Source organism: Scaptodrosophila lebanonensis, unplaced genomic scaffold, assembly GCF_003285725.1.
Source record: "Scaptodrosophila lebanonensis strain 11010-0011.00,11010-0021.00 unplaced genomic scaffold, SlebRS2 tig00000024-arrow-pilon, whole genome shotgun sequence".
NCBI classification, from domain to species: Eukaryota; Metazoa; Arthropoda; class Insecta; order Diptera; family Drosophilidae; genus Scaptodrosophila; species Scaptodrosophila lebanonensis.
In genome coordinates, this window is record NW_022060538.1 from 5,406,701 (window position 1) to 5,430,147 (window position 23,447).

Genomic DNA, 23,447 nt, shown 5'->3' on the forward strand with positions numbered 1-23,447 from the left:
TTAAGTTTTCGAAATCAATCGATTGTTCGGAAACAAATATTATGTAAGCTGTTACTTCTCGACACACTATTCTCATGATTTGAAGAGACTCCTAGCTTTTCTTATTGCTCAAGTTGATCTGTAACATCGGCATTTCTAATTATCAAGACCCCAAAACATGAGATAATAAATTGAGCTGCGAAGTAAGAAGGAGCTGTCACGAGGATTCAATTCAATTTTCAATTGACGCCTTTATAGAGAATAGAAATACAGCTGGTTGGTCGCTTGCTATTGATTTAATGGGCTACTGCCTAATTGCAATGCCTCGCTATCGATAATTGCACAAAAATTGAGAATTGATTTTATAATTATATAAGTAAGTATAATGTTGGTATAATTCCTTCGCCTTGAATTACTTTACTTGCTCTGTTCCGTGTTGCTTATCATCATAGACAAGCTATAGATTATGCGAGTCATCTAGAGTAAGTGGAGCATTGATTATTTTTAAAGTATCAACAAATGTGTAACACTAAACGCACCTCGAGTGCTGTGCTCACAGTCAATGGTATAACGGACATGATTTTGTATGTCTTCGGCTGCTGCGAGGCCATGATCATCAGGCGAACCATTTTGCGTTGATTAACGGTCATGCGATACCAAGAAATGTTGTACATTTCATAGCAGATTTCATCGTTCTGGGTGAAATAAAAAGACACAATTAAATGGGAACGAGGAAAATTGGCCTGTTGTATTATCCTATTAGAATTGATCTGAGCTGTTATTTAAGACACCGACAATGAGTATTTCTATTTGGAGAGCTAACTTAAATATTTGCAAGCCCCACCGAGATATTTTTGATATTATTTCCCTCATCTCCAAATAACTTCTGTTTTGAAATTTAAATTGACTGGACTACTTGTAAGTATAAACTTTATTACGTGTGTATCTCTTCGTTCATATTTTTTGATGTACTATAGTTCCAACAAAACAGACAGAACAGAACCCATGATGACATTTTGAAACAGACATGGGTAGCTCTCCGTTCGAGCTTAAGTACAATTGGAAATTGGTAGAGAAGTGTTTTGCTTAGGCGATATTTTTCTCAAATGTATGCATCTTACGTCATATTCGATTTGTGTGCCAAGTATGCAGTAAACAATCAGGGAGTAGTAGGACAAAGGCAAATAGAAATAGCCCATAGGCCATGGCTCCGAGGTAAGCATAATGAAGATTGAGATGGTGGTAGACATTGCCGATGTCAGCACCTGGGTGGCAACGACATAGTGCGTAAGATCGTTGACAATGTCGTTATACCTATGTGTGTGGAAGGAACATATAGTGTATGAGTACGTATACTACTATCAGATCTCACTTCAGATATAGTTGGTGCCAGCGCACAATGCTCTGGAGTTCGCGCGTGATTGCCAACTCATTGATCTTGTTATTCTCCGGCTCCAATAGGGCATTGATATCGGCCACACGTAGTTTTAGAACCAAGCTAAATAGGCGCGCCTGTATCAGAAATATCAGCACATACAGGTCACCTGCGTATAGTCCAACGCCCGCGATGACAATCGTGACCATTTGCACGACATTCGTGAGATAGAAGCCGGTATTGGTGTCGGGGTCGATACCTGGTATGTGATATTGCAGTACCAGATACCGAGGTCCATCCGTCAGCCAGAGGATAATGGGAAGGCCCAATAAAGAGGCAAAGATGACGAAATAGCCCAGACGTATGAGCTTGATGACGCGCTCCACAGCATCCACACATTTTCCCAGTTCGCGCTCGTACTCCCCGCCCATCTTCTCGTATTTGGCATAAAGCAGCTGGCAAAAGAGCGCTAAGCGACGCATATTTGAGTGCTTTACAATGCCGGTCTCTAGACGTGAGACACACTGTCCACCACTGCCCACCAGTACGCAGTACTTGAGACAGCTCTTCCAGTCAGCTGAGGTGTAGGCCTCCCGTGCGACCGTGAAGATAGAGAAGGACATGAAGATGGTGAGCAGGACAATAGTGAGGCAGGTCAGTGGTTTGTAAACGAACTTCCGCTCCATCACATTGATGCCAATCAACATGGTGATGCGCTTAGCGTCATCCAACACTTTGCTAAAGCGAATCGAAGGTTTCTTCGAGTTGGTGAACATTTTTCAACTCTGAGCGTGCCGCTCCTCATCCAACACTTTTATAGGCTTGGATTGGGCATGGGAAAGGCTCAGTTGTCTACAATTTGCGTAATGAGTTAATGGGCCAAGGTGTTGAAAGGATACTTATCACGCGTTAAGAATTGCAGAGCCATGCGAAGCACTGCAGCTGCCCGGAAAGTGGAAAAATGTTTAAAGCAAATCGTTTAAATTTTCCATTTGAGAGTTCGCAGCAAAACCATTATGCCCATCAAGTCATACAATTGCAATTAATATTTAAAAATTTGCCAGCCACGTCCATTATTTAGCATAATTAAATTGCGCATTAAATTAAGTAAATTATGCAGTACGAAATGGTCATAAATTTGGCGCTTTTTGTCCCGGCCAGAATGTCGAGAAGGCACCTAACTGTTGCTTCAGTCGTCGTCCCTGTTGATTTTTATTAAAAACTTTTTCATATGCAACAACAAAAGCAACAATGCACTTAATTACAGCCGCATTATGATAAAGCAACAATTATTATTATTTGAACCATTTGTATGTAGAAATGCGCATTAATTATGGCTGCTATTAATGTCAACCAGCAAAGGAAAAAACCAAATGAACATATGTATAAAGCAAAAGAAAAAACAAAACAGTAAGCGTTGCGGATATAAAGTACATATGTACGTACGGCTTTATTAAAGTCGTATGCACGCTTGTAAATTGCGAGAGAATCGAATGGCTATGGAATGACTGCCTTATAAGTTCGGAAACTGCAGATCGACGCTTCAATACAAACAATAAGAGAAAAGGACAGTGATGTCAATCAAAAATCATATCGCCATAATCATCATCTCCCACAAATTTAAATAGTAACTTTCAAAAATAACAAAAAGTCAACCAAATGTTCCAAATTAAATTGACAATGTGATAAATACAACACGACGCTGTTGCCAGCGATATACGAGAATATACACATATCTACATATCTATACTAATATTATAAAGAGAAAGATTTGATTGTTTGTATGTTTGTTTGTTTGAATTGAAAAGGCTCCAAATCTACTGGACCGATTTAATGGATTCTTTCACTGTTGGGAAGCTACACTATCGACGGTGAAAATGGGCTATATTATATTTGCAAAAAAGAATGGAATCCTTACTAAAACGCCAATAATGTAACCAAAGGTGTAAAAAAATTAAAAAACTCCTGAATATCATGCTGTTAGTTCATATTCATCCTCGAAACATTGACACTTTAAATATTAAGGTAATATTAATCAAAAGCCCCTAGCCAAATAAAAAATTACAAATCGATCGACACCGTGATTAATATTGAAGACATTTAAATTCACTAAGCCCTTCTGAAATACCGCCACATGAATTGACGGTAAAATTCCGAATTGCAATTATGATTTTGAGAAGTTAAAGCCTCCCAAGCATGTGCAATGGGACGAGGCTGCTTATTAAGGAATTGCAGGACAATTTATCTGTAGCAACTATTATCAACGGCCCAGTAACTGATCAACTAGCTCATATAACGAGGAGACCCAGGATGCCGATGATCCATTCCATTTGATCATTTATATGGCTTGAAATTCCGGTAGTGCCAAGGCCAAGCCTTCGAATTAGTAGGGATTTTGCTACCACAAAATAAGACATCAAATATGTTTCACAGAGAACCTCTGACCCAATAAATAATAACAAAAGAATCTAAAAACGAACAAAAAATCATTAAATAATAATATCCAAAATAAATTTCACTCCTTAGTAACTCATAGCAAAAAAGAAGGGTGTATGTGTGTTAAGTGTCTGTGTGTTATAAAAGGTAAATTTTTAAAATTTTTGTAAAATTTTTTAGTAAAACCAGTAAACAAATTCGGGAATAAAGCAAATTATTTATAGGTTTATAGGTAGTATACTCGTATGTATTGTAACTCAACTAACATTTACATATTAACAAATTACTGTAAGGTAACCATTTATTGTCGGTGTAGAATGTTTTCCACTAAAGTGAAGAAGTTCTATGAATAGTTCTTCGGCTCGCGCATTGCTCTCTTAGATAGATAGTCAGAGAGAGTTATCAAAACACCAACTCTACTTCGTAAACACTGTAAAAATCAAAATACATAGGACTGCTGCTTCGTTCTACATTTCTCAATGAAAAACGTGTACCGACATCCTGAAGGCCACGATAGAAACACACGTTCGACGTGTTATTAGAACTTTGTAGCTACTGTTTGGAGCCCGAAATGAACTATTTTGAATACAATAAATTGCTTTTGCCAAAATGGTTGTTTGTTTTCTTTATTGTTAAAAAAGTTCTTGTACATAATACTAAACTACATAATAGCTGGAATATTGTAAGAACATAATTGTTCATTCGATGAATGGAGGCAGTACAAAGTTGCTACCCGCAAGTCATTGCGACCCCACTTGGCCTTCTTAGTGCGTCGATTATAGTTTTTCAGGCAGACCGAAGTCTGTGTATACTCGTGGTAAAAAGTTCAAGCTAGCTTGAGATCAAGTCATGCCATTATCATTGTTTCATAATGTCACACATCACGTATACGTAACTTCTATAAGCACTCTTTATTAACAGTGTTGTTGTGTGGCAGCTCGGTCATATCCTGAAAATGAATGTGTGCTCATCATTATTAATTTCCAAGCCATAAATTTTTCTTTGCTACACATTCACATTCCAGGCAAAGCCTTACATTTACCCATGCCTTTTACCTTTCCAATGAGCGTCTTTGTCTACCGCTTTTTGTGATTGTTGCTGCTTCTCCTACTCCTCCATCTCCGCTCTCCCACTTCTATTGTTTTGGCCGCACAATAGGCTGGCGCTGGTTTTTAGTGCCCACCATTGTTTATATTTCTGCACTCCTTTTTTCTTGTTGGTGAAAAGTGTTCGGTGCTCGATGTTTGGTGTGTGCAGCAAACCTATAAAATGCAATGGAATTTTATATATCACACCAATATAACGCACCATATAATATTGTTCAAACATTTTTGTGCGGCACGTCAAAAATGCAAAGCGCCATATAAATATATATAGTAGATATATAGTATATATGTACATAGACACCAGTGTATACCGATATGTAGGAATGTAGACATATGGCTAAAGCACCTGAAGCATAAAACTTTACAGCTGTGTGTCACTGCGTTTGATGTTTAATCAATTGAAAATGTATGTGTATGTATGTGTGAGCGTGTGTATGTGTGTGTGTGTGTGTGTGTGTGTGAGATAGGTTGAGGGAGTAAGGAATGTGTGCGTGCAATTGATAGCTGTACATTGCGCACCTTTAGCTGGTTAAGACCCAAAACGCGCGGCAAGTCAATTGCCTGGCCTGACATGCACAGACCTCTGCTGACTTTCCTTTGAGCCTGAGCTTCCGCATTCCCTGTTTGCGCAACACAAACTGCAGGCTCGGCAGATTGTGAAGACTATGTATGCTGTATACGCGGCAGAGACATCTGTTTGCACTCAGAATAACATTAATCGAAAAAGCATTTAGCAATAAAATGCAAAATCAAGTTATTCTCCCAAATAGACTTCGTTTTTTCTTCCAGACTCTTCTGGTTTGCAGACAGTTCAATAACTTGAGTCTAACTCTAGCCGATTACATCGTTTCATCTTCTCATCATACAAGTTGTATTTAAGAGAAGAATTCCAATTAAGAATTAAGACATTTTTCGAACAACTTGCGCTTTATTTATTTACAGTGTAGCGGTAATCTTAAGAAGCTTGCATTTCAGAGGCAACCAAAGTCAGAGTGTGTGTGAGGAAGGGAGGAGGGAGCGGAAGAACACATTAGAAAGATTGCAACGCACCGTTATGTGCGTGTGTGGCTTTGACTTTGGCGCTTACCGCTTGCCGCTGCTTGCCAAGCTCCGCCTGCACGCCTCTCCTTTATTGAAAGCGAATTGAACGCTGGCCTCGTCCTTCGGCCTCACTATCCTCCGGCCCGTTGCCTGGCTCGGCTTCGTTGCCATGCAATGCCGCATGAATAGCTCACAAAGAGGAATAAAAATTACAATATTGCCGGTCCTGGCTATGTTGCTGTTGCTGTTGCGGCTTGGCTTGGCTTGGGTTGCCTTGCCGGCAATGGAAAGCAAACATTGTGCCGCGACGCTTTTACAACACAATGAATGCCAACAAACACACACACACACACATGCACACACACATGCACACATGCATCCACACCTACAGAAGCGGCAGATGATAGTGTGCCTCAAGCCTCGTGCTATTGTAAAAGTGCTGCCATATGTGTGCGAGTTAATATGAGGGAGTATGAGTGTGCCTTTGTATTTGTAGTAGTAGTTGTTGTTTTTGTATTAAAACTTCCTTTAATGGCTTCCGGTTATCATTATTGGCGTAACGTATACCGTATTGTGTTGGCAGCTGCTTCGGCGACTCTCGCCGCCTGCGTGTCCATAAAGATTAAACGCATTGTTCTTTGTTGGTTGATTCTTTTCGTCATGCAAAGGAATTAATATTCGCAATCCATTATCTTTCCTAATAACACTCACACTTATACACACACTCACACATACATACTTATTCTCAACCTCATCACACCACACCACACCACACTACAGAAAGGCCGCTTCGGCTGGTCATTTTTAATATCTCTAATGGGACGTCTTTAAGGCGGCTTTAAGACTTTGGGGGTCACAGAAACCGTTCACAAATATTTCACAACCATCCTCTAGCACGCACCCAACCATTGCTTTTGCTTTGAACTTTTGACCGCAGCCGCCCAGTGGCACAATCAATCAATTTAACGCTTTAAGCTTTTGACAAATATGCAGCCAAGGCTGCGGCGTAAATTCTTTAAAAGAGTCAACAACACACCCACACACACACTCACCCAAAGAAGCACGCATACATTGATAGATTAACTGCCTGGATTTTCATTGTTGTGCATCTTTCGTTTCTGTCCAACTGCCCATGATTGACACACGCACTTGGCCACGCCCCCATCCAGCTGCCTAGTGTCTGCTGCAAAGCTAATGATGACAAATTTTTTATGGGCGTTATGAGCATCATTGGCACGCGCCGTTGAGTTAAAGTGCATGGGCAGAACGTGGCCCATGCATGATAGTCTCTCAACTCACCCGCCTCCTCCTCACCCTCGCACACACAGATACACACACATACAGAAGAAAGACGGGGACTAGCTGCTGGCTGGCTCTTTATTAATTTGACAGCATCAACAAGGACCGGGCCACTGGCTTCCATTGGCACTTGCGTTCGCAGGCACGCTAATGATTGAAATGAACTCCACCACCACCAACCATCTAAGCAACAACAACAGCAATGATCCCGTAGTCTAGGACGAGGGCGAGTATTGGGCAAAAGCCATCCAGCCAGCCAGCCAGCTAGCTAGGCAGCCGGCCAACTTGATTGATGGTTATCACTCATATAGCAGGAGCCTCGTCAGTCCCATTCCTCTTGGTGGGGCCCCGTCGTTGCCATCGTCAGATAAAATGATGTAGGTGTGTCATAACTTTTTCTTTCTACCCGACAGAGAAGTTCTGTTATATTGTATTATATTGCTCTTTTGTGTTGTCTCTGGCTTTGGCTTTTAAGCAGCTTCACTTTCATTCCATAATGTTACCTGCAGATAACATTTCAAATGTCTTGGTGGGCTGGCAAGTTGTCAGCCAGCTTGGAAACCATCAGCGGAGAAACCTATTAATATATAAATTAAATCAATAAATTAGTTGCCATATTGCCATTCAATTCATTTACATATTCAATAAATTGTTGTACGTGTATTGAAATGAGAAATTTTCAATATCTTTAAAGGTGGCCCAGAACCTAGGAAGTGTATTAGGGCATCCTTTTGTTCTGTCTAATACTTTGAAGCAAAATATCCTTTTGTTTCAGATAGTTTGTCTGCCTTCATGGCAGGCTATATTGATTCGTTCTATTGTGCTAATTATGCATATAAGTATCATTTAACACAGGCAATGAGAGCAAACTTAGCAGACCTAAGGGCTTTCCTATAACACACCTGTTAGAGCTGGCGAAGTTCATTCTGGTGAGCATTCCAATAAGAACTCTGTCTTGGCCGACATATATGCTAATAGTGGAAACAGTACTGCAATTGAATGCAGTCCGGCCATCAGTGTTGCGGCCAACTTAAAAGACTCCGTTCCGGATGGATACGGCCCAGAGGAACAAGCTCTAAGTGCATTTCAGTCGGGGAGCATTGCATCCGGGTATTCCTGTGATGGCCTTTAGCCCAGTTGTGCAGCAATATTCCTTAATGGAGCCTGCTGTCTTTGGGCTTCAGTTGATTCTTGTTTTCTTTTTTTTTGTATGTGAAACTCAAATCTCCCTTCTGAGTATTCTTTTTCCACAGTATAGCAGTGTATTAAATGTGTGGGATTAAACGCTCTAAAAGTTTACGTGTAATTTGTGTAAAATTGTAAAATTAATTTCAAATACAATTCCAAACCGGCAGCTAAAGCTCAGCTGCTAAGTTGTATGCTAACGCCTACTGCTAATATATTCTACTACCCAGTATTCCTAAATACAATTAGGCAGAAAAAGTCTGTAAATAGTTGACATGATATTTGAAATAATGTGGAGAAAAGGTTTTGATGCAAACAAATATTTTTATTAGGACTTTAAAGAAGAGAATTGCGTCGTCGACTTACGCGTCTGATTAAGACTGCCACTCGATTCTCGCAAGCACTCTTGCAGTCTCTCTTATAGTTCCAAGGTTTCTCGGTATTTAATCGTAAGCTTAGTAGAATAAATGGAGCATGAATATTTGAAAATTTCTTATAATATATTCCAAATGTTTTTTGAAATCAATGAACCTAATGCAATAAAAATATCATTGAAATAGAGCTGGTTAACTTTTTTATTGGCATCAATATGTGTGTCTATCTATTCTCTGGAGAGTAGAAATCGTACTGAAAACGCAAGTCACACATCACCATTTCCATACCATTCAAACTATTTTCATTTTTGTATTCATTTCAAACAGGCATCTCTTACAGAAAATAACAAATGTTCGCAAAAAATATATAAACTTTTTTTTTTAAATACATATCAAAATTTCCAGTAAATTGTCTCGCACAGAGAGTCGGGGCTTGGGACACTTTTACCGACGAATCTTTTGCAATTGTTGGAGCCGGCGAAGCTCATTTTGGCGTGCCTGCCAATAAATCACAGATCGAGGCCTTTGTGAGTGTGGATGGTTGAGCTCGTCCTGGAGCTGGACACAGACTGTCCGGCATATTTGGTGCCAACTTAACGATTTGTTAGGGAAACTACCCTGAAGAACAAGCTTCGAGTGCATTTCAATCGTGCGGTATTGCGTCCGACTGCGTTTAGGACTAACCTTAGAATACCTTTTGTCTAGCAACGTAACTTATGAAGCCTGCTGTCCTTGGAATACAGTTGATTCCCGATTTCATTTTTCACAATTCGGGACTCAAATCTCCCATTGAGTTCCCGTACTAATATAATCAACATTTGAATGTAGATTATTGTCTACGACAAATTAAACGCTCTGATGATTACTAACCAGAACACATTTTTTTAAGTTTTCCTTTAGACCAAGACATACTTTATTCCATTAAGTAAAAATGTTATTAACAATTTAGTGACTAATCCAGTCTACTGGAGAAATGTATGACGAGAGTGAAAATAAAGTAAAACAGATGTCTTCAGATTACATGATGTTTAGTTGAAGGAAGCCTCTATTTATTATAATATGTATAGGTATATGCACATCCTGGATGTTCCCATTTACTGTTCATACTTCCGATTATCCTATTCACGATTGTCTAATGGGCACAGCTGGCGTTTCTTCAACCAATTTGAAATGCAGTGGAAAAGAGAAGCTTAGTTCCACACCCCCTCCCATTGCTTGTGGCAGAGACCTGCCACTGGATTCCAAAATGAGGCAGTAAAGCATTCCACTGTGTGAATGAAAATGGCGCAACATTTTCGGAAAGGTCTCTCTTCTAATTGATACACTACCTAACACTCAGCAGCTAGCAATATATAACTAATTAAAACATGCACTGAGCTACGAGTGAGGAGACACAAGAAAGAATAAATATCCATAAATATACTGGTATGTGGGGAAGACCCGGGCAACAAGATGTATTAAGTGGTTGTAGTTCAGGGAAAATGTTGTTGATCGACTAAATGTTTACATGAAATTGATTTAATTCCACTTTTTATAGCTTTATGCTTTATTTACCTTTATTTATAGCTATATGTTATTTCAATTGTATGTTGTTATTAACATTTTTGTTAATTTCAACTTCAAATAGAGATCCCACATCTACTTTAACAAGCTTATTTATAGTTTAGCTCCTTTCGATTGTTGGAATTTGGCGATTTTAAGTGCTTAACATATTAATTGCGGTATCTTTTTTCCTAATAAGATATGTGTTTCAACAGCTGTGAACATTTTAATGCATTTTTTAGCTTTGCTTTAAATATTGGTTTTAAACGGTTTTGTGTGTTTGTAATAGTTGGAATGCAGATCAAAAAACTTTGTGCGAAAATATTTCATTTGGCTTTAAAGCTTCTTCCTCTCTAAAATTTTTAGCTGCACGGCTGTAAAAAAATTATAAATATATAAAGTTACTGAAAAAATTGAATGTTTTGTTGGACAGCTTGGCAAATGGAATTTAATTGTTTTTAAGCAAATTGCTGACTATTTTTTATTTACAAGTATTTATAAAATAGATAAATTCTAGCAATAGAATTTCAATTGAATGCAGCAAAATTCAGATTCTTATTTTTTAACAATCTCTAAAAATAGAATAAGTAAATTAATGTGGCATGAATGGGAGCAGAAAGGTTCAATTGTTATTATTTTAAGAATATGTTAAAATTATTGTATGAGCTGGAATTAAATACTAATTATTCAATTAATTCAATTTCAAGTACATTAAGGGACCACTTCAACTATTTAATGATCAAAATAAATTTTTGAACAGAACTGTAAATAGTACATACTATACTTTGTTTGTATTTATTTCTTAAAGCAATAGTAGGTATGAGCAACTGGCGTGAAATGGGGACTCAGAATAAAATACATTTTTCGTTCAACTGCCGGACAATTAATATTTTTGCTACATTTATTACATTTTCCATTTTCCATTTAACTGTGCTGCGTGCTGTGGGCTCTCACACAAGCGCCTTGCATTGAACAGCAAGCGGAAATGGCATCGTTTACCTGCCTCCGCCTATCAGCAGGCAGCTTTGCCTGGCAGCTGGCAGGTGTGGGTAATTCTCAGTGTACAGATGTGTGTGTGTGTGTGTTTGTGTGTGTCGTAATGAGCAGCGAGGCATTTTAAAATGGGCAGCTAGCAGTCGGTGCAGGCCCCCATCTGATGGCAGCTATCGTTGATTTAAAGGGAAAGTGGGGGGCCTCGTAAAAATTCCCACTCACTAAAAAGCCAAAAATCTCATATAATTGTAGCCCACAAATGTTGCCAGACGCTTAAGCGTGTTACAACGACTGCAACAAAGGGGCATGCTTTATGGCTAACTGTTTGGGTGGAAAGAGTAAAAAGAGTAAAATGTCCGAGTTGAGTCACAATTGAGTGTGAGCTTAACTTCCAGGCAAGGGAAATTTGTTGGCCGCGGGACATTTGCTCTTAAACTTGGAGCGTTATGTGCTGAATGGAAGGTGAGTAGCGCGTATAAGAGTTGAAAGAGCATGCGGGAAATTTAGTTAAGGGAAATTTGCAATCTTGAGCATTTCAAAAATTTAGGCTAACGGCATAATGTGCGTGGCCCAAATAAGTGAAAATGCCAGCCTGCCAGCCTCCCAGCCTGCCTGCACTTGTTGCCCGAATTGGTTGGCCATTAGGTGGGCGGTGAGGAATTTTAACAAAATGTGGCATATGTGAAAGACGAAGAAGAAGAGCCCGGAAACAAAAAAATGTTAAATTTCTGAATAAACACGGTATTGGGAGAAATTCTGATGAGCCAAAAAATATTTGAATGAGCTTAATAAACAGCGCATTTTCTGAGTATTTAGCAAATATTTAATTTTCGTTGCGAAACAAACAAACAGTCGTACGGAGCGCATGAGGGTATGAGCAGGGACATGGGCATGGACATGGGAATGGCCATGGGTCGTGCAAACGGAAACGGAAAAAATGAGATTTATGACGTGTAGTACAATAACAACAATAACAGGCAAATGAAGAAAATGACGGTGTGTCAGAGGGTTGCGGAAGGGGGGAGAAGAACTATGGTTTAAACACACGCACAAAGGGCGTGCAGGATGGCACGACAGGTGGTTTGAGGAGTGCAGAAGGTGCTGACGGGTTCCATTTATAAACATACACACACACACACAAGTATCTACATACACACGCACATGTATACTCGTATATGTGTGTAAATAAAAGTATGTACATACCATAAATGGTGTATGAATTATTAAAATAAAAGTGAAACGGAAACATAACAAAGGTTCAGCAACATTTATGACAGGAAAACGCGAAACGCAACGCACACAAATACACAAATATATACACACACATACATACATATGTATATACAAGTACTGGTATGCGAAGAAAGCGTAGGAGAGATTGGCGTGGCATCTAAAACGAGATATGGCAGGCCGGAAATAAAGGCACAGCAGCCAACCGAAAACGCACACACACACGGCCACAATCATCGGCAATCGTTTGTTGTCGCGTTCGTTGTTGTTGTTTTTGTTGGTTTTCTTGTACTCTGTGTTTACGCACAGCCAAATCAAGATCCCCTATAAGTAGGCTTCATTTAGCAAAAATGAAAAAAAAAAAAAATGGAAAACAGAAAAAGCTTACTAACTACATAAGGTTGTGTAGTTTCCAGCAGAAATTTTGTTGCTGCTGCTGCCGATTTGGCTTTGTTTTCCCGTCAGATGAGAAAGAAGCTAAAACTACAGTTGGCGGAAATCGTAAAATATAAATGGTTATGATACAGTTGTAGTGAAGAATTGTTGTATTCCTTCTCTGATATTTCAAGAAGTACCACAGTTTTTGTGTTCGATTTCGTTATGTTGTATAGTTAATTATACGTCCTTTTGAAGAAAGAGGTAATAATTTGTTAAATAAAAAAAAAATGAAAGACAGCGTGGACTGTTCATAAATCTTTGGAAGCCTATTATTGAAATTGGCAGACATTTATTTGCATTACATTGAGACAATCATGTAACCGTTTAATTTGTCCAAATTCCACATTATTTGTAATCCAAGAAGTGCATTAAATTCTACCTTATCCAAATGTTTCTTATGTCTCGTATCCCATATTGTTTGTTATTTCAAGAACTGGGGATGTAGCAGGCTTATGAGTCGGGTGATGATTCATTCGATTCCACTGAGTATATCACAATTGTAACATTCTTTATATATTATTTATTTCCTCGTCGTTTAGAGGCAGAAAATGCAGGCAAATCTAAATACCAACAATGTAAGTTACTCCTTGCCCTTGCTACGTTGGGTAAAGAGATGAAGATCAAACTTCTAAATCCCAAAAGCCCTGAAAACAAACGTGTATATTTCGCAGGCACATTGTGCACATGACTGCAATCGATATAATGCGATTACATGCATATGGGCACATATTATCCTTTGGGTCATGACCCACATGCCTCTAAAGTTTCACAAAAACATTTATACTCTTGCTCGAATATATGTGAGATGGATTTTATTATGGATTTATTGTTGTTCATAAATCGATCAAGAATAATATGAATAGAAAAGTTTACAGAAGAGTTTGAATAGGCAACGGATATTTAAGTTAATCGACTATTGATTGCTGCCTCTATAGACGGCTGAAACGACTGACGTGAGTGCTGCTGCTGCTGGTGAAGACAACAAGGCTGACGACTGACCTCTCTGTTCCTTTGTATAGGTATACCATCATTCCGTCTTATTATTATTATTAATTTCTACTGCTACAAGAATGATTCTTATAAATTAATGCACTAGTCCCAACAATTAAATTTCCTTATATATTATTATTATTATTATTTGATTAGCCTACTTAACCTATTTAAACCTATAAAAGTCTTATCCATGTCAAATAAGTAAACGTATAATTAATTTACAGCGAACACATCGAATTCGCTTCCGAGTTGCATATTTAAATTCTACACAACTGAAAGCTACTTATCTGCAAACTTCTCTCTCTCTGAACGATGCAATATATACTCCCTACCGTTATTACTATCCGTATATCAACTATATAATCGATCAACGATATAATCGTAGAAGTCGAATTAAGTTCCAGTTCGAGCAAAAATTTTGATCAACTGAAGATATTATAAAATCGGCCGATACCTCAATAGTGCTGTCTGACTGCTGCAAATATGTTAGTGGAACGACAGAGTGCTTTAATATCAGAGATTCACATTTCATTTACTTGCTAGCTTAGATTCGAATGGTTATGAGCCATTGATTGTAATTTTTAATTTCGGCAGAACTTCAAAGAAGACGTCCTCTCGGCGATGGAGATGGACTCTTTAAAGGAATCCGAAGCACTTATAGTAGTAGTTTCAAAACTAATCAACTAATCTGTGCAACATTTAGAGCAAACGTTTCAAAACTAATCAACCGATGAATAGACGAAAAGAGAGGTTTAAAATTAACAAGCTCTGCCACATGTGTGTAGATTTAATGTAATTTAATTACTGCTAAGTGAATAGAGAGCTCTTTAGTACGAATATACTACTTTGTTTAACTTTTTTTTTAGCCTTTTTCGATCTATGTATGTATTTAGCTTTTTTCCACAACACTGTCAGCAACGCACTGTCTTTTGTCGTTATTGCTGCTCTCGTTGTTAGCAGAAGTTAAATATGTACAAATGCATGTAAACAAACGCTACTTAGCAGACGCTACTACACTGCGAACCTCTTCCCGAGGCACCACAGCAACCACCACCCACCACCCACCACCCGTCGCCACCACCCACACTTTTGCCTGCCACTGTGTATTAATGTTCATTGAGGCGATCAAAATCAAGTCGGCCACGGCTAATGCTACGCACATTTTTTCGATCCAGCCTCTGAACTTTCTCTCTGCCTCGCCATGTTATTTGCAATTTCCACAGCTTCGAGCATTGTTGATGTTGTTGTTGTTGTTGTTGCTTTTGCTGCTACTCCTGTTTGTTTTTGTGCCTTCGCTGCCTGCCTGCCTGCCTGCTGCCTGCCTGCCTGCTGCCTGCCTGGCTTCGTTTTTTAAGGTCGTTTACAGCAAACATTTTGGCGTGCGCCAATCGTTGCGTACGCATTGAATGATGGGCGGGGGGGCGTGTGTTGAGTGCAGGCGGGGGTATGTGGAGTGGAGAGTGGAGAGGGGGGATGGAAATGTATGTTATTATTATGGGCATGTTGTTAACAACGCATACGCATTTCTCGGTCTGCTTCGGCTTTGACTTTGTCTTGGCTGGGCCATGGCGTTAGCATAAAACAGATTTGTGAAATCGTTTGGAAAAAATATAATCAAAATTGTTTTCAAATGACTTACAATTGCTGCTTGGCTCCTCAATCCCCACCCCTTACCCATACCTTTACCGTTACCAATACGATTACTGTTGCCCTCCCGCCCAAAACTTGTAATTATGCGTCCGAGTGTTAGCTGTCAGCCAATCGGAGTGGACTGACTGTTCTACGTAATTTAGGGCACGCATTTGCCGTTGACAACTAGAAAAATTGCCTTCTTTTTTTATGAGTGGTTGGAGCTGTGTGTTTGTGTATGGGGAAGGAGCGGAGGTGCAGAGGGGTGGCGTGGCAGAGTAGTTGCCTTGGAATGCGAACAGTTTGCCGGCCACGCCGGAATTGCTATTTTTGGTATGCGTTGACTTAATAGAAAACCGTGAAAATGCCAACGTTACTTTTGCCAAGTATTTACAGCAGGGAGCACAGCGTTAGGAATTACTTTGTCTCCATTGTTCGCCAAGGATAATGTGTTTTGTGTTCACCAAGCACATACATGTGTACTTACTTTTGTCGCAAACGGTGGCATAGTGCTTGAGAAATGAACGTAGATAGCATTGGGCAAAGCTAACTTATTATATATACATTATTTAACGACTATTTCTGCGAGTATATACCAGTCTACTCTATTGTTTGATAAGTAAGCGCCGACAATTCTTTACTTTTCAATTGATGTGGGAATCTGCAGGAGAACTGATTCCTAATTCATTTTTAAATGCTGCAATACATTTTGTTCATTAGAGCTTTAGAACTCTTTGGCTTCATTTATATATTTGCGCATCGTTTTACAATAAAATGACTTCGACATTGTCGGTTAAGATGAAGCCTAAAATATTTGAGGTTGCTCCATTGTGGCAGTACATTTAAGAGGTAAGGGCAGCAGTTATAGTATACGTGGCATTATTAAACGCCCTTTAAAGTTTATTTTTATTTTTAGCATTTTCTTGTGCTGAAAACACAAATTTTTGTACGCGGCACTTGAAGATTGGAGAGGGTATAGGTATGTAAATAGGTATGTATATGTATTCTTAATCAGCTTAGCGAGGTGAATAGATATGTCTATCTGTCTGGATAAACGGGAGGCGTTTTAAACTTTATATTTATTTTTGGAAAATTTGAAAATTTCAACTCTTAATTACAGTTGTGTGGAATAGTTCTTATTGGGCTGAAAATGTTGGCTTGCAGCCTCAGAACAGCTACATTTTTTAAATGTCAAAAAGTAGCCCGATGCCCATTCAACTCAAACGTTGAAGCCGTCAACCTGCAGCGAACGCTTCAAAGCTTCGCCAACTAGACAGGAACGGCTTTTTTGCACTGTCAATTGGTCTTTAAGGTATCTCGAACAATCGCACTTTATGATCCGTAGCTGCCATAGCAACGATAAGGTTTTAAAAAGGACACTTTTGTTTGTTTGTTTCTTGCTTTTTAAAGAAGATAAAATTACATAGTTGCTGTCGGAATCTGCAGTTCGTTGGAATTATTATTAATATATTTAAGTCGAATTAAACAATAGTTATGATTGAAAAGTAATTGAAAATATTACAAGAAAAGTAATCCTTTTCTTTTGCTTACGAGTAAAAGGAAAAGTTTGTAAACCTGAATCCATACAATCAATACTCACTTTGTGAACTAAAATCTTTAGATAGTGAATTCAAAATCATTTTTCGTCCAAATATATTTTTATTTAGTTCACAGTCAACAATTGCGTAGCAACTTTAGGACGAGTATGTAACTACATTATGTTGCCAACTCTGCTGCTGCTGCTGCTGCTGTTGCTGTTGCTGCTGTACGCTTGTCATTTTCAATATTTTATGATAGTTGCCATTGAACTCTCCATAAAGCGTCCATAAATTCACAAAACGTAGCCAGGATCGTAGAATGCCAGAATGCCACATACATATGAGGCAAAAACTAACAGGCAACCGAACTGGCCACGCGCAATTCTTAAGATGCGGCGGCCAACAATGCAGCAAAATGTTGTAGAAAAATGCCATTCAGTTGCGCTATTTCTGCCCTGATGCCAAGACCTGCTTTTACACCCAACCGGAGCCGTGCCCGCACCCGCATCCGCATCCACATCCTTAAATGAAGCACATAAAAGGCGAGGAAGACAAAAAACAACGTACACATCATCATTGTCAATTGCCGGATGTGAACTAGGGCGGGCTGTTGTTCTCTGGAGTGGGCTGTGTGGACGAGGAAGGGGGAGGGGGGAGGAGGAGAAGAAGGAGAGGGGGCTGGGTAGTGTGGCAATCGCTGCTGCTGTATTCATTGTTGCCACGTAATTGCATTTCGCTATCGCAGATATTTATAGCTCCACTCGGTCAAGAGCAGCGCAAGCCAGCGAGCAATGCCAATACTTTGGCAGCAACAGATTTTTCGCAACGAATGCGGCCAACCGCAAAAGCGCAGCAGCAGTTGGAGTAGAAGTAGATGTAGAAGTGGGAGAAGCCGTTCTAGTAGGAGTAGTAGGAGTACGAGTACCAGGAGCAGCAATGGCAGTGGCGGCGACAGCAACGTCGTTACAAGGATAAGGGCGTTAGAGCGCATTGGTTGTTGCTGTTGGGCATTAGTCGTTGTTGTCGTTGCTGTTGCTTTTGCTGTTGCTATCACCATCGTTGCGCTTCTGGCCAAGCAAATAAAAAGGGCTTGAAAGGAGGGGGAAAAAGAAGCAGCAGGAGAAATGAAAATAAGCAATGATGACCACGGCACGGCAGCATTGTCATCATCATGAAACGCATTGAACATTGTCATTGCATTTCGTGCGCAGATTATAACAACAACAGCCAAGACACTCGGAGAAATGCCAGAACATTTTGACAACTCCCTAATGATAGTACTTATGCGATCTTGTTATAATAACTGCTCCAATTAATTAATTGAAGTAATTCGTTGACAATATCCATGGCTAAAATACAGCATTCTTGAATACCGCTGAGTACCGATTACTGGTGAAGATGCGCCTGCTGGGTGTTCCTCCAATCCTGCTACCTCCATTTTTATTTATTATATGTTCCTGTGTAATGTTAAGTTCATAAAGATTGTCCTTCAAAGGGGATTGCAGCCGATAGCACCAAGCAGTGCTTCAGTCTGGTAACAAAAGCAGAGAGTGTAGTGTAATTTTCTCCAAGTATAATTATCATTGATGAGTCATGCCATGAAAACCAATATACAATTAAATTCAATTCCAATTTGCAACATGTCGAAAAGCAATTGAAAAAGAATTAAATAAATAAAAATGCAATAATAATGCTTAAATAAATAAATGTAGTGAATTCTTTTAGTATCTGAACAAATGTGATCATAATTAGAAATTAAAGAACTAATGGTATCTTTCTGATTGGAATCGTAGACTGCAAATTTATTGTTAAATTACTTATACAAGGGTATTTTATAAGATTTAAAATATGCCAAAATAAAAAAAAGTCAATTAAGTTATCTGCTTTTATCATATGCAATAAATAGCTATTTAAATTTGTAGAATAAAGTGTGTTGAAAGTAGAGCTTCAAGCCTAAAATGAACATAGGAAACAATAATCGCGAAGGTTAAAATTGATGCCCCGATGAATCTGAAAAGTTGACATTATTTAAATAAAATTTTTACGAAATTGGTAAATTAGAATCAACTTCTAAAAATAAATCTAATGGAAATAGTAATATTTAAAAAGGTAATTATAATAAGCTTTTTTTTCCAACCAATAATTTAAATTAAGCTAATTTTTAGATAAACAAATCCAAGAAACATTTCTCAATGCTATTCTATAATTCTATATATAATGATGTAAAGATTAATAAGAAATAACTCTATTCATTATTGAATTGTAGAAAGTCTTACTCTTCTTATTTTGCATTAATAATTCTTTCTTAAACACAATTAAAATTTGTTTATTCGGTATTTAATTAATTCGTATCTTAAAGGGAACGATGCAACTGACGCGTATAAGTGTCATGAAGAAATCTGTAAAATTTTGGTTTAATTCTATAAGAACTTATATATCCATCTTTATCCAAATGGGATGAGCTAGAAAGCTAAAATTAGGCCACAAGTTTTCATACCAGTGTAGGTGAGAATTACAACAATAAATGAATTCAAACAACAAAGAAGTCAACATAAACTGCAGTCAAAGTTCCTCGGCATTTTTGTTGAGACTGGATTTTGTGTGGTTTTCGTGTTTACAAAATATATTGATTAATTGGGATGCAATTTTGAGTTATTCTTTGAAGAAATATTAATGACTATTTTCAAAAAGGTCAAATTGTATATTTTGTGATTTCCGATAATTGAACAACAAAAATATTGTCGAGTGTAGGTGAAGCAGCACAACATCGAGTTGAGCATGGAAGTGGTATACATTTTTTTGTTCTGCTGCCACTGTAGCTGTCCACTTAAAGCGCTTTTAGCCAGCGACTGTACCGCATTAGTGCCAGTTTAACAATGGCGTCGGAAGCCAATTTTTATTGAACTCAAGTGCTGGTAGCGGATTGAGGGGCGAAGTGTGCTTAAGCAGCGTAGAGGTCGAGGCATCAAGACTCTGACCAGAAGCTGAAGAATTGCTTGAAGAGAAAGGAAAAAGGCCTGTTGGGTTCTGATAAGAATGCATACATACAAGTATATGTACAAACTTATATATGAAGCTATTTTCAAGCCTGTAGAATTATTTCATTTGTTCCCATGGCGTATACGCAATGGCAGGCATTTTTAAAGATTTGCACAGACCGCATGTGTGTTGCAGCCCACATTCAAGCTTTTATCAACATGATGTCTGCTCCATTACAGTTGCCATTGCTGCCACTGGTAGTTGTTGTTGTTGTTGTTGCTGTTTTTGTTGTTGTCATTGTTGTAGTTAGTTGTTGCGGTTGGCAACGCTTTCGATTTGATGTTCGGCGCGAGGCCACAGTTGCAGCCACAGACGCAGCCACAGCGCTTAAAATGAAAATGTGACCTGGCGGCAGAGTGTGTGCCAGGGTGTGTGTGTGTGTGTATTGTTTCTATTGCCGCTTGTTACACACAGACTTTGGCAAATAAATTTAAAACAACACACACCTAGGGTGGGGCACCAAATGCGAGAATAAAGGAGAGACACACATACTCGCATACGTACATGTAGATGTAAATGTTATTGCAAGCATAATTTTCTTTATTTCAGCCTTTCGTAGCTGCTGTTGTATGTCCAGTCTGCCATTATACGAGTCATTTGAAGCGAGCGGCTCTTCGGCAACTACAACTACAATACTTAACTGCATTGCGGCAGTTGTTGTGTTTGCTGTTGTTCTTGTTGCTATCCATGTTGCTCCTGTTTTGCAGTCCTTGCGCTTGTCGTCGCCTGCTGCCAAACAGTGGGGAAAGCCTACAGAATGTCTCTCAAATATCCTTAGCGTTTGTAGAGCTACAAACATGCTTTTCAAATATATAATAAAAACAAGTAAAAAAGCTAAAGTCGGGTGTCCCGACTTTGAAATACTCTGTACATATGTTTACAATAATTATAGAAAATAAAAAAAAAAATAAATAAAAAAAAAATTGGATCGATTTTACCTCTCTCGGTATTCGAACTCACGTAAAGGGTGTATAATTGCACATTTACATAGCAATTGCGTCTGTGTGAGTGTATGTATGCCTATGCGCATCAATTCGTGTCTGTGTAAGCATTTTCGCAGTCAACCAAACAGCAACATCAACAACAGCCGCGGGCAGCGTTTGAGCAGCGCTTGAGCAGCGCTGCAGCAGCGCTGCTGCAGCAAATATATTTATGGCTATAACTTCTTGGTAAATCGGTCTATCATAGTGAAACTTGGCATACGGACACATAATTACTAACTGGGGGTATTTGCAAAATTTTAGTTCCAAATTCCAAGAATTACGGGAGTTAGAGAAAATCGCATTTGCGGGGGAGAGGGGGGAGGGAGGGAAATTCCAAAATATACATTTTCTGCGTATTCACACAAGGCATCTTGGACTAAAATTTGGTGTACCTAGGTCTTATAGTCTCCGAGATATAGGCGATTATACGAATGGCAAATCGGGAAAACCCCCATAGGGGGGAAGTGGGGGGGAAAATCAAAAAAATAAAACAAACTCGTATAGAATACACACATAACGCATCTTCGTGCAAAATTTGGTGTCTCTATCTCTTATAGTCTCTGAGATCCAGGTGTTCATACGGACGGACAGACGGACAGACAGACAGACAGGGCTAGATCGACTCGTCTTGTCACGCTGATCAATAATATATATACTTTGTGGGGTCTGCCACGCCTCCTTCTGCCTGTTACATTTTTCAGCTCCCGCAAACCTAATATACTCTTGTACATTTCATGTACAGAGTATAAAAACCAATACCGTATTCTCTTTCCACTCAAATAGCAAAATGTAGAGATAGTATATTTTTCAAAGATCAAAATGAAATTCAAAAAGAAACATATCATGATTAAACAAGCAAGACTATTACAGTGGAGCAGGCCTAACAATAAAATACCATGTATTTCCAAAAAAAAAAGAAGAGAAACTAAACCGCTTCCTAATTACCTGTTTACTTTTTAAGTGTTACTTAATATGAAGAAGAAATATCCGATGGTCCATATTTTATTTTAATAAAGGAGGGTGAATGCTAAATGAATACCACGAAACGACTGCGAACTTTTAACTAAATGACTGAAAGAATACTGATTTTAGACACAAATTCTCTTTATGGCATAGGCTCACATATTTCTTATGGAGAAAAAGCGTACAGATATTACTTTTGACATTTTCATCGAAACGTAAGTAATGCGAACTCGAAAAATATATACATAGGTTCATACAAGGGTGTTCCTTACCGTCTTTGGGCTTAAGGAAGGTTTTAAGAAAGTAGGCTAGGAATGTATGTTTTCAGATTTTGGAGTCAAGCAGTGAATTCATTCATCCTGGCGATGTAGTTCATATTTCAAAACTGATGGATTTGAGCTAAATATTGAGATTTCACCAACCAATTAATGTTAGCAACCTTTTTAAAAGGTTTTTTTTTTATTTTAAAAAAATTGAAAATAATTTCATAATTTTTGTGAAAATTGTTGACGGTGTCCTTCGCGTTGACACAATTTCTCAATTTCAAATACTACAGATGTTAGCTGAAGCTTTTATAGGCTTGAACAATACATCGTGAGATTGACAATGCGGCACTTCGTGATATATGTACATATGTGTGTGTTTTCTCCGATAAACCCAAGCGACCAATTTATTGGGTCTGTGTTGTTTTGTTGGGTTAGGCGGAGCTTTGGGCTGCGTTTTCAGGACATAAACCGGGATCCCTTAATTCCAAATATGAAGTTTGCTGAAATGCGATTCGACCAATTGATTCTCAAGCGTTTAACTGTATAGCCACAATTTGGGCTTCGGCAACGAAAGTGCTTCGCCTACACTGCTATTGTAAATCGATATATCGTGTCATTCATGTCTCGTTCTGCTTTATACATTTTTTAGTTGATTGAAGTGAAAGCCGAGTCGCTGCAATGTTCGTCAGTCGCAAAATGATTGTTCTATGTATGTTGTTTATTATTGATGTGCTTATTTAACTACGAGTATTTTCTAGAACAAACAAAAAGGATGCTTTATATAATATATAGTAGTGCATGTTGTTTAATTAGTTACCACTGTGCAGCGACACTGTTGGATAATTGCCACGTCAAGGCGGCAACAGCAATAGAAGCAATAGCAGCAGCAACAGCAACAAACGACAGACGACAACGCACAGTTTTTAGGTAAAAATTGCTAAAAATAACAATGCATAATTTACATTTGTTTGCATTTCAACTTGCTGCTGCTGCTACTGCTGTTGTTGTTATTGTTGTTGTAGTAGCAGCTGTAGCAAC

General features: G+C 38.6%; 1 protein-coding gene across 1 annotated transcript; it reads right to left on the minus strand.

The window, feature by feature from the left end:
• Positions 1-366: 366 nt before the first annotated feature.
• On the minus strand, positions 367-2,130 carry LOC115621962 (putative odorant receptor 83c). Its single transcript, XM_030515810.1, has 4 exons — positions 1,352-2,130; positions 1,101-1,293; positions 519-674; positions 367-456 (listed from the first exon to the last, which is right to left on the minus strand). Exons 1-4 carry the CDS (start codon positions 2,128-2,130, stop codon positions 397-399), a joined length of 1,188 nt encoding a protein of 395 aa, XP_030371670.1. The 3' UTR covers positions 367-396.
• Between the last annotated feature and the right edge of the window lie 21,317 nt (positions 2,131-23,447).